Consider the following 13,053-nt stretch of genomic DNA (forward strand, 5'->3'; position numbering starts at 1 on the left):
TTACAATCTCTCTAGCAATGTATGAGGTTCTAACTTCTATAAATCCTTGCCAATACTTGTTACAGTCTGTATTTCTTTCCTTTCTTCTTTTTAAATTTTAGTTATCCAAGATGGTGTTAAATACTATCTTATTGTGCTTTTGTTTTACATTTCCTGAATAACTAATTACATGCAGCATCTCTTCATGTGCTCATTGGCCATTTACTTATTTTCTGATTTTTCGAAATGTCTACCCTAATTCTTTGCCCATTTTTTAATTGGTTATTTTTTTGGATAAATCTCATCTGGTAATTTTTTTTATGCCTTTATTCATAACAGATAACGTAGTACATTTTTAATTGTTTTTAAAATACTTTGGAAATGCAATATGTTTTAGTGCAGAAATCATTTTGCTTCTAAAGGTAGCTTAATTATGAAGAAATGTGAACTGTAAATAATTATAAAATCAACCATAGGTACTAATTATAAAATCAGCCACATGAGATTGATGTACTGTACACAATATATGATAGAACTTACATGTAAGTACAGTTGAAAAGAAAGTAAAATATCTTTTGTACCAAGGTGATAATTAATATTAAGAAAAATTGATTTTAAAAAAAAGAAGGTATAAGAAAACATCAAAAAGAAAAAAGAAAATAATTACAGCAGTTGCATATAAGAGAACAGATATAATAATGGGGATATTATGCCAATATATTTTTTTTAATTTAGGCGATATTCATTAAATTCATAAAATGTGTTATAAGACCTCATTCAGAAAATCGAAAATAAATATAATCTTAAGACAATTAAAGAACTGATTTAGTTATTTAAAATCATCCCACAAAGAAATAATAGGTACTGGCAGTTTTACCAATAAATGCTACAATACTTAAGAAACAAGCAAATTCACTCATAGAAATTCCTTCAGTCTGCAAAAGAGAGAATGTTCCCCAAGTAATTGTTGAGGTTTGCATAAAATTAAAACAAAGAATTAAAAAGTACAGAAACAGTTATGAAGTATCACTCAAAAAATTAAAATTTTGTAAACTAATTTTAGCAAGGTATTTTTAAAAATTAGCTATCATGACAAAAGTGAATTTGTGCCAAGGCTGCAAGGTTACTATACATTTAAAAATTAATTTAACTTACCATATTAAGGCATATATAGTAACTATCCATTATAAAAAATTCCTAGAAAACTACAGAGAGAATATACATTTCAGAACATAATGAACACAGTGTACAAAATAATCCTATAGTAAATATGAAAGTTAATGATGAAATATTGAATGTACTCTGTTTAGGATTAAGTATGAAAAAGATCAGGTATAATACATGAATGTCTAAGTTAATTCAAGGTTAGAAATAGCCCCTTCATGTCTTCATGTCTCAGTTTCAACCAATATATTGGGCTTCAAATAGAGTACAAAAAAATACCTCATATGCCAAATTTACCAAGGAAATGTTTTAGACCAGGTTTCACACTCTTAAATACCTCACCCACCTTGAGATTATGAAAAACTCTAAAGCCAAACAAAGCAACTTACTTACAGGGGAGGAGTTAATGGGCCAACCTCAGTTTTTCAAAGCTATTTTACAGGCATGACACTATGGAGTACTGTCCACAGAGTTCAGAGAAAAATAAAGGATAACCCCCAAATTTGATTCTTAGTCAAGATGCCATTCACATATAAATAAACTGAAGATATTTACAAAGAGAACTCAGAGTCTAGGGTCCCTTGAAATGATAATCAGATAAACAAAGTGATTATGAAATCCAGCTAATAGCTAAATCAAAAATAATTAAAAATGGAGACTCCAGATAAACTGACACATTGTTGAACACTGACAGAATAGAAAATGAATATTATAAGTACTGCCAAGGGAGGCATAATAAACCTAACAAAATGATGACACTGAGGCAGGAAAGTGAAAGGAAATAAGAGTTATAATTACCTCGTCTGTCACATCAATGACCATCAATGCTGTGTAAAATCAAAACAGGTAGCAACAAAACCAAACCAAGAAAACCTCAGGATTTATAATGTTTTTCATAAATTTCTCCGTGTAAATTTGAGACATATTTTAAGAAATATTATTTCTTGTGGTGGGCAAATATTTATCTTACATGGTATCTCTGCACTATTTAATCCTATTCTCTATTTCTATATTCACACACATTAGAGTTTTTAGCCTTTGCACTCTGTATCAGAACCACCTAAAGACCTTTTAAAAGCTGCACGTGTTTAGGCAACACCCCAATTGGTGATTGGAGATTGCCCTTCAATTGGTCTGGAGTGGGGCATCAGTTATTTTTTTTTTAATTCTCCAGGTAATTGCAGTGGGCATCCAGGTTTGAAAAGCACCGTGGTGGATGAAAAAAGAAATAAGACACCTCTCTAGATATCAGAAAAGAATTCACAAGAATTGCACAGATCTAACTTAAAGAAGATTCAATGTTTTGAAGAAACAGCATCACATAATGATATTAACTTGAGCCTTCGTGGCAAACTGCTTGAATTCAAATCCCAGCCACACCTTTTCCTAGGAAATTAAATTAACCTCTCTGCTTTAGATTTTCTGTTAATAATAATAATAACAGTTATCAGGTTACATTGCTTGTTTTGAGGATTAAATAAACAAATATATATAAAATTCTTAGTCCTTTAATTGGAATACCACATGCGCTGGCTATTACTGTTATTAATCATTGTTTTGGTGAATGTCCCATTAGAACTGTGGTCTACTATACTGAAGAGATAATAACTGAATCTATTCTAGTCCTATCCCAGGCATGCTTTCCTTCCACAAAGCTGGAAAATTCCTTACTAGTTATTTAGAAATAGACTTGAGTTTCCCTCCTTTCAAAGAGCTGAATAATACTTGTGAATCTTTTTTAAGCATTTTGAAAGAAAGCAAAATATTTAAAAAATTCATATGGGATACTAAATGTCTTGGACAGCCTGAAGGTCACTATAACGCTACAGCCAAACTTATGAAATTTTAGATAATACATTAAAAAGATAAGAACTTTCCAAAATGAATTGTCCACACAATAACTGGGCATTATGGAATATGATGATTGGCTGTCTGCCTCATTCCTTAATCTCCTGTTTACAGTGATATCATAAGCACTGATACTTCTGGGACCATTAGAAACGGTGGCAGTTAGTCCTGTGAGCTTGCCTGGTATTACCAGCTGAGCTTTGGTACTGGTAGGGGCACATCACAGTCTCATAGGACACCAATATCATACAAGGTCACTCTGCCACTGTGATGAAGTGAGACAAAGCAAGAGCATTTCATACTCTTATCTAAGCACAGACAAAAACAAGCTTATTGTATAAAGCACAAATACCAAACACCGCCCCCCCTCCTGTCTAACATGAGTGACTACTGCTTCGTTACCAATTAAAGAATTAGCCTCACTATAGTCCTCTTTCCGCTAGACAAGATTTATTAAATTACTCAATCCTAGGATTACCAATGTCCCTACCAGCATGCAATCAAGGTGAATCCCTTTCCTTGAACCTTTCCTAAATTTACCTAGTCAATGCACAAATCCCGTAACTGTTACCAGAGTAGAGGTCCTTGAGTTCCCCAAGATAGAAATGGAGAGGAAATCCCAGAGAAATTTCCAGGCAGATTTTATTAAGCTTGTGCCAGAGCATAAAGGAGACAGCACAGAGGAAAGGAAGGTCCTCTAAACTGGTATGGGGCTGGCTGTGCTTGGCTGCTTTTATAAGCTGGGGACAAAGCAGGCTTGGTTGAAAAGATGGGCATTTTGAAAATGGCTTGTGGAAATTTCTATGTCAGGGTAAGAAAAACAAGTGGTTAGAAGGGAGATAAAATTCTACTTTTTTTTCTTGGAGCAGGGAGTGGAGGGGTGGTGACATTCTTGCAGTCAGTTTGTCCTTCTGGCCACCTCGCCTTAACCTGGCTTTCTGGCCACCCCGTATTTTTCCATTCCTGGGCCCAAGTGGCTATACTGTCTCATAAAGTCTTTCATAATAATAACCTTTACTGTGAGACAGCTCATGATTCTCCATAATGTGTTGTCTCCCTTTTTGCAATGAGTACTAAAAGGAATTTGGTGAACTGCAGATGTGTGTTTCCAGTGGTCTGTGGCAGGAAGGCACTGACACCGAGTAGATTATAAATATGAAAGAGAGAAAAAAATGTGGCCTGGCTGTGGGGGAATTTTTACATAATCCTCCATTTCCCAGCACACATGGCTACTGCCTTGGGTCACCCTGATTTATTAAAGTGCACTGCTAAGCCACTGAAAATGGTTTACCTTTCTGTTATCACATTTGTTTGCCTGCTTGGCATTTCTCACAATTTAGTGCTGAGCTTCCCACTATTCATGACTTCTATATTGACTGACAGTCACCTTCCCAAAGTAAAACACTGATGCAACATTAAAATGTCAGATTACACCATGTCTGTGTACATTTCAATCTTGCAACACTGATGATAAATATTTAATGCTAAACTTTAAAGGGCTAATTTGCAACTTCTGGAAAAAACTATAAAGTGCTTCGTAAATAATGACCATTTTTTGGTTTAATGAAGTTGAAAATAAGACACATTAGAAGCAAGCAATGCATGCAAATGTAAGACCTCAACACCACATTAGTTTTAATACCAAATTAACAGGCCAATACAATCTCCCAAATGTATACTCAATATTGTTTATTTGAACAAACTCTTACATAAAAAATGAAATCGGAGGCACCTTTAAACGGTACATAAAAGATAAATTTTTCCAAATATACTACTTATAACTCCACTCCGTTAAAGAAAATACAAAACAATATTTATTTTTCATTCATAGGAACTACAGTTGTTACTTCATAAAAAAATGTTAAAATAAGCGTAAGTTAAAGAGACATTATTTGTAGAGCAGAGCTCCTTTGAACGCAGTTCAAAATGTTCCCATTTCAAGATTCTGTTAAAAGTGTAGTTAAATGAAAGTACTTAGTCTTGCCAGAAATTAAATTTACGTCGCAAAATGGTCTGTTGCCGCTCTCACAATCACCGGGTGATTGCAGGCTGATAAAATCCCCATTGGCAGTGAAATGTAGCATTTGAAGCAAAGGGTACAAAGAAATGACATAACTGGTGCTGGATCACAGGCGTGATCCACTGAAGACAATACTGTCACTAAGGGTTAAAATGGTTCATCAGTGAAAAGGACATTAACTATAGTGTTACTGACAAAAAGGACTTAAGCACATACAACAAAAGAGGTACTGGGAACAGAAGGGTGAGTGTATAAGGGCAAATGTACCTCCTGGCGAGCACTGAAAAGGTCCCCTATTTACCCGAGACAGCTGTCCACTTCTGGTAAGAAAATTCCTTTTTGACTTTCACAACATTTAGAATAAATACCCACCTGTTATGTTTCTTCAAACAAAGGATGAGTATCTTTTTTTTTTTTTTTAACTGTGGCTCCCAGCAACCATCTATATTTAGGAATTGTAACTTTATCAAACTTTGACTGCCTGGCACCACCATACTCTTGGGCAAATTCGTAGGAAGTCCCGCGTTAAGACACCTCAGTCTGCACTGAGGGCTACCTTCAGGGGTGCTGATCGAAAGCATGCGACCTCTCTGCACTTCAGTCCATGCACCTGCTGCTGACAGACCGAACACTCGTTTTACCACAGCAATCGCCTTCTCAGTCATCTCCCATGACTCCCCAAGGGCAACAGAATAAAGTTCCAAAACACGAACTCAAAGTCCCGGACGGCTGGACCCCTGAGCCAGCTGATGGCAGCTTTACCACTTGACACTCTCCTACATGCTTTCCTCTGTCAACAGCAAAGCTCTCTCACTTGTCACATCCTTCACAGTTCCATCATTGAAAAGAAATTCTAGTGAGAGAAATGTATCAGACCTGTCCTGAGGTGGAGTTGCTGATAAAAAGACCTCAGCAGATATGTAATATGGAAACAACCCATCTTGCTGACTCCACTAAGAAGTTCTCAAAAGTTTCTGGGAAATTCATAAAAAAACTAAAATATTCTTTATTTGTTGTCCCATCAGGGTGATCAAAACAAGCTGTCCGGAGGGACGAACTGCAAGCCTCCAACTGATCGGTTTACCTAGAAAATATGTATGCAAGGCGCCCTGTCTATTCTCTGCAATGTTGTCTCCTTCACCATTGAAAGATAATTTCACAGGGTACAGAATTCTAGGTGGGTTTTTTCTCTCAACACTTTAAATATTTCACTCCACTCTCCTGATTGCATGTTTGCTGAGAAGTTGGGTGTAATTGTTATCTTTGCTCCTCTTTAGGTAAGGTGGGTGTTTTTTTACTTTCCTTTGGCTTCTTTTATGACTTTTTTCTTTATCTTAGGTTTTCTTTATCTACCCAACACAACAGTACTGCACCAAGTTGTATGCATTGTCAGACCTTACCAATGAAGTGGCAGTAAGCAGAGCTGAGAGGTAAAAATCTGGGGGCAATGAGTATGACTTTTTCTAAGTCCAAGTTAACCTAACGTGAGCTATTTCACCGAGCTTCTCTTCATGGACCTCCACAGTTACTAACCATGAAAAGCTATACTCAGGTACGTACTGAAGGTGAAAAGTGCCTCCTTCCACCTCAACCATTCAACCTGACCCCCACATTTGCACCTGAAGGTACAAATTGGTCAGCTAATACATATTCAATTATCTGGGAAAGGGTAGAAAAATGTGTAAGACCTGAATGTATCTCTTTATTGGCTCATTTATTCATTCATTTATTTACTCAGACAATATTTGGTATCTATTATTTTTGAGGCACTGTTCTAGGCTCTGAACATACAGCAGTGAACAATAAAACAGACAAGACTGTTCCAGTTAAGAAGCTCACATTCTACTGGAGGAGACAGACTATATATATTATTTAGGAAAAGTGTCATTGAGAAAAATAGAGCATGAAAGTGAAGGACTGACATATATGCTGTTTTAGAGAGGTTATTGGGAAATTTTCTCAAATAAGGTGATATTTAAGCAGGGACATGAGTGAAGTGGGAAAAGGAATCATAAAGATATTGAGGAAAATAATGCTCAAAGCAGAAAAAATAGAAAGTGCAAAGGCTTTGCAAGGTCATGGGTCTCAGTGGTTTAAAAAACAGCAAAGGGCTATCATACTCATTGGTGAAAAGCTGAAAGCTTTTCCTCTAAGATCAGGGACAATACAAAGGTGCCCACACTATCACCATTTTTATTCAACGAAGTACTGAAACTCCTAGCCACAGCAATTACATAAGAAAAAGAAATACAAGGCATGCAAAACAGAAAGGAAGAAGTAAAACTGCTACCAGAGGAGTACACAACGGAGGATTCCTCCATTGCTCATGGGAGTGCACAGTTCTTGGGGCGCTGCTGAAATAAGCATTTTCAGAAGCCCCCACGGGAGATTGAGAGGTGGCAGAAGACTTTACTAGTGTTGTTATATTCCTAAGTTTTCAATGTCCCATATCCCTTAAGCCAGTCCTGAAAGAGGGGCAGCTGGGAGTTCAGCAAAGCCAAAAGGAGAGTCAGTGTCCAGAGCTTCCGTTCCATGTCCGCAACCCCGGACCTCTGTGGGATCTTGCCCCAAGCAGGTCACTTGGTGATCTTTCCAGGTCCAACACAGAGTATCAGTTAATTAAAGTACATTAGCCCATTGTGTGGAACCCCACATGGGCACAGGGGAGCACGCCTCCGCAACAAGAGTCAAAGGAGCTCAGCGGGCCAGAGAGTAAAAACCAAGAGACAAGAGCACGCTGCTTTGTTCAGAAGTTTAAATATTTAGGTTTTGCATGCTTGCAGTGGCCACGCCCATCCTGGCAACTAGTTTGTCCCCAGGTGTGACCCACTGACAGGTAGGCACCTTCCCACATAACTCAGACCTTACTGGGCATGTGTCCAAACTGTCATTGCCCAGTCCCTTCCTCCATCGATCAACAGGGAACACATTCGGAGAGTGTTAAATGCAGCTTTTGGCAAAGCTGCATAAATGCCATGCCTAAATTATCTGGTGTCCCCTTTACTCCTTTCCTATTAAACAATAACCAGGTTATTACAACAGTATCAAAACTGTCACTATTTGCAAATCAAATGATATACATAGAAAACCCTAAAGGCTCTACCAAAAAAGTACCCAGGAGGTGGGCCTGGCTGGGGGAGGTGCCCTATAATCCCTGCCTCCCCCCCCAGACCCCCACTTTTGCCTGCCTTTGTTGAGAAAGCATCCCAGGGTGCCCTCATCATGGCAAAGGTGAGCTGAGTGAGGGTCTCACTGGCCTTCCCCCACAGCTCCTCCCCGCATGCCAGGGCCCATCCCCGTGGCACCGTCTCCCACCCACCCAGCCGAGCCCGCATTGTGTGCCGGGAAGAATGCAGCCTTCGCCCCTGTTTATGTCCTTGGGAGGTCTCCCCAGCGGCTTGCCAGGCGGCTCGGGCTTTCATTTCTCTGGTACTTTGCGGTCCTTTCTCGAATCTCCCAGGTATTCAACTTGGGAATGTGGAAGAAGTAGGCCACAGTGCTGCCAGTGATGTCTGTGGTGACTTCTGTCTCGTTTCTGATTTTGTTTATATGGGTCGTTCCCCTTTTTCCCTTAGGGAGTCTAGCCAGGGGGTTGTCAATTTTATTGCTCTTTTCAAAGAACCAGCTCTTTGTTTTACTAATTTTTTGTATAGCCTTTTTGTTTTATTTCATTTGATTGTGATTTAATTTGTATTTCCTTTCTTCTGATGACTGTGGGTTGCTTTTGTTCTTTTTCCAGTTCTTTCAGATGCCATGTTAGGTTGTTCACTTGGGATTTCTCTTGTTTCCTGAGATAGGCCTGTGAGGATATAAACTTCCCTCTTATCAGTGCTTTTGCTGCATCCCAGAAGTTTTGATATGTTGTACTGTCATTCTCATTTGCCTCTGCATATCTTTTGATCTCATGTTTTATTTCTCCTTTGACCCAGGCATTTTTTAGTAGTATGCTGTTGAATCTCTGTGGATTTGTGGGTTTCTTTACTACCTTTTTGCAGTTGATTTCTAATTTCAAGGCATCATGGTCAGAGAATATGTTTGATATAATTTCAATCTTCTGGGATTTGTTGATGCTACTTTTGTTACCCAACATATGGTCTGTCCTTGAGAATGTTCCATGTACACTGGGGAAGAATATTACCTGATGTTCTAGGATAAAAGGCTGATATTTCTTTATTGATTTGCTGTTTGATCGATCTGGCTGGAGCTGTCAATGGAGTATTAAGGTACTCAACTATGATTACGTTTTTATCTGTTTCTCCCTTTAGTTCTGTGAGTTTATATATCTCGGTGCTCCCTGGATGGATGCATATATATTAAGAAGTGTTATGTTTTCTTGATGTAGTGTCCTTTATCATTCTAAAGTGTCCATGTGTCTCTTGTTATCTTTGTTGACTTGAAATCTATTTTGTCAGATATAAGTATGGCTACACCTGCTTTTCGGTGGATGTTATTTGCTTGGAGAATCATTTTCCACAATTTTACTTTGAATCTACCTTTGCCTTTGCAGTTTAGATGTGTCTCTTGTAGGCAGCATGGGGTTGGGTTCTGTTTTTTGATCCACTCTGCTACTCTGTGCCTCTTTATTGGTGAATTCAAACCATTTACATTTAGGGTAATTATTGATGTATAAGAATTTCCTATAACCATTTTATCTTTTGTTTCCTGGTACCTCTGTGCCTTCATTGGTTCTTTTCCTTTGTACTTTTGTCTGTTGCTTTTGTTTGGTGGTGTTTCATATTTCTTTCCTCTGCATCTTCTTTTTTTAAGCTATGTGTCCTGGTTTGGGGGTTTTTGTGTGTGGTTACCATTAGGTTTATAAAAAATAAAGTTGCATATATATAGTAGTTTTTTTCCTTTTAGGTGCATTTCATGTTCATCCTCCTTTGCTGGCCTAGACTTTTACCCTCTTCCCTTTTATGTTTTTGTTGTCACAAATCATCCCTGTTTATGTTGTAAGTTGTTTTGGTGATCTTACTCACAGTGTTGACCTTATGTTCTTTGTTGCGGATGGAATAACTCCCTTGAGTATTTCCTGCAATGGGGGTTTTCTGGTGATAAAATCTCTCAGCTTCTATATGTCTGGGAATGTCTTTATTTCTCTTTCATACTTAAAGGATAATTTTGCTGGATATATTATTCGTAGCTGTTAATTTCTCTCTTTCAGACATTGGAATACTTGGCTCTACTCTCTTCTGGCTTGTAGAGTTTCTGCTGAGTAGTCAGATGAAATTCTGATTGATTCTCCTTTGTAGGGCACTTCCTTCTTTTCCCTGGCTGCTTTGAGAATTTGTTCTTTGTCATTAATATTTGACAGTTTTAATACTATGTGCCTTGGAGAGGAGCCTCTTTGGATTGAGGTAACTAGGGGTTCTGTTTGCTTCTTGGATTCGAGGACCTAGTTCTTTTCATAGGTTTGGGAAGTTCTCATCCAGTATTTGTTTGAATAGACTCTCCACTTCCTTCCATGTCTCTTCTTCTGGAATGCCTGTTACACTAATATTGCTTTTTCTGATGGAGTCAGATAATTCTCGTAGAGCTCCTTCATTTTTTTTTTTTATGTTCAGGTCTCTCTCTGCATCATTTCTGGATTCCTACCTTTGATATCACTAATCCCTTCCTGCATCTGGTTGGTTCTATTTTCTATGCTCAGTAGCTCATTCTTAATCTCCTTAAGTGCATGCTACATTTCCAGGATTTCTGATTGGTTCTTTTTTAGTGTTTCAATCTCTTTCGTAAAGTACTCATTTTATTCATTGATTTGTTTTCTGAGTGCATTGAATTGCTTGTCTGTATTTTCTTGCATCTTGTTGAGTATTTTCAGAACTGCAACCTTGAAATCTCTGTCATTTATATCACATATTTCCATGTATTCCAGCTTCCTTTCTGGGGAGTTTTCATTTTCTTTCTGATCATCCTCGCCACTGTGTTTATTCACTGCATTTGCTACTCTTTTGTCTAAGCATCTATGGCCCTTCTATAGCAGTGTTCTCTGAAGAGTTCTTTCTACTATTTTCCAGTAGATGGCGCTGAATCACAAGATTTTTTTTACCTCTGAGATGTCCCAGACATGACCTCCATGGCTTCTGTAAGACAGTACAGCCTCACTGCTTGGGAGGGGGCTTTGTTTTTCCCTCACCATAACCGCAACCTGGGACCCCTGTGGGATCTTGCCCCAAGCACGCCACCTGGGGATCAGTCACAGAGGGAAACTGCAGTTCTACTGCAATAGCTCTTGGTTTACAGATAATGGGTTCCTAGATCCGACACTGAGGGCAATGGGGATGGAGTTTTGGGAGTCCAAGGAGAGAGAGGGCTCTGTTTTTCCGTTTCTTTGTCTGAAGCACCACCAGTGGACAGCTGAGGGGCAGAATCTGTGCTCTGTCAGGCATGTGCTGGCTTAGTCACTATTCACTCTGCTCTCTCAGCTGAACTGCCCCCCAACACTTGTCTGTTCCTCCTGGCCAAAGAAAGCATCTGCTTCCACCATCTTCCTCCCCCCTCCAGGCAGAGTGTCGAGCTCCCGGCTGCAGAGCTGCATCTGCAAGCCATCTGGGCTTTCCTCCCTTCTGGCCTCCTCATTTATTCCCAGCTGCCCACCTTTAGATGTTTCAATGGAGGGTCTCTCAGGTGTGCCTCTGTACTGAGTAGGGAATTCTTTATTGAATTATAGCTGGCTAACCTGTTGAAATTTCAGGGGGAGAGGCCAAGAGGATCTCTCATTCCGTCATTCCTCTGATGTCACTCCCCAAATACATTTTTATAAGATATGAATCATATTATAGTTTCAAGTTAAACTTTGATATTATCAGTTCCTCAATTAGAAGGTTATAAAATATTCTATATGTACTAATACCAATATATCAATATACCTCTTTCAACCTTGTTTTCACTATGTTTGCTTCACTAATGGCTTTAAGTTCAGTGCAACTGTAATTCAAAGTCTCATTTTAAGCTTCCCTTACTTCCACTCTGAACATGGCAAGATTGTGTGTGCTTGGAAGAGAGGAGCCGAGCTGAAGTCAAAGAAATAACCAACATGAATACTGTCTTCCTCATGTTAATCAATGCTTATGATGAGTAAAAACAATACACTGTTATACTAACAAATTGAATCTTTTTCAGAGAGTTTAATGCTCCTGGGGTAAAAACTTATAGAGCCTCATTCCTCCTCAGGAATCACGGAGTGGCTGCCTGAATAGTGGAGCAGGTCTGTCTATGAACACACTCTTTTCTGAGTATATGGGGTGGGGGCAAAAGTGGGTTTACAGTTCTTCGAAATGGAAATTTATACAATACCTGTAATACAAGAATAAACTCTGTTTCACATATGCACACTGTAAATCTACTTTTGTCCCACCCTGTATGGACTTAATATGACCTTACTCCCCCAAATTCATGAAGCATTACTGCACTTAGTGATTTCCAAGGTGATTCACAACAAAATGTAAGATGCTGTCTAGTCAATTCTCACTTGCTCTCAACTAATTACATACAAGGTTTGAGCAGTGTCACCTACATTTAATAGTTTATAGGGCTGAAAACGCCATCAATTATATCAATGCTTTTATTTCTGGAACACATATACATAATTTTTATCATTTATTCTTCCAAATAAGTTGGAAAAGCATCTTTTATTATTTCTATTTTACATGTAAGAAAACTGATCTTGAAGATGTTAAGGATTAAGGAATACTCTTTTTGCAGAACAGAGCACAAATGCTGTAGTCAAGTCTAAAATCCATGAATTCTGAGCCCAATTCTGCAGCTCCTTCTACACTGTTATACTACAACATGTGATGATTTATTTAAAGAAAAAGAATTCTTACCTTTCTCACAGTTTTTCCATATAACATGCCGGGTATTCTCATAATTCGTGTTCAACCAACTGAGCAGAATTCTTTCAGAATCAGAATATATGTTGCTGGATACAAAAAAAGGATTGACTTTTGGTGAACTCTGCATATATTCCGAGGGCTCATCATTTATTGAATGTGGTACAACCTGGGATAGTATCAGAACCTAAAATTTAACAGAAGAGAGAA

The 13,053-nt window shown here is 38.3% G+C and overlaps 1 protein-coding gene across 1 annotated transcript in view; it reads right to left on the reverse strand.

Moving 5' to 3' along the window:
- Positions 1–13,053, reverse strand: part of CFAP47 (cilia and flagella associated protein 47) — a gene marked incomplete at both ends in the record, with an annotated part of 352,044 nt that overhangs the window by 190,208 nt on the left and 148,783 nt on the right. The window contains one exon of the mRNA XM_081125415.1: positions 12,838–13,030. Coding sequence (XP_080981541.1) covers positions 12,838–13,030 — 193 coding nt within the window. The remainder of the gene's footprint in view (positions 1–12,837; positions 13,031–13,053) is intronic.

Source organism: Miniopterus schreibersii, assembly GCF_964146895.1.
Source record: "Miniopterus schreibersii genome assembly, chromosome: X".
Lineage (NCBI taxonomy): Eukaryota > Metazoa > Chordata > Mammalia > Chiroptera > Miniopteridae > Miniopterus > Miniopterus schreibersii.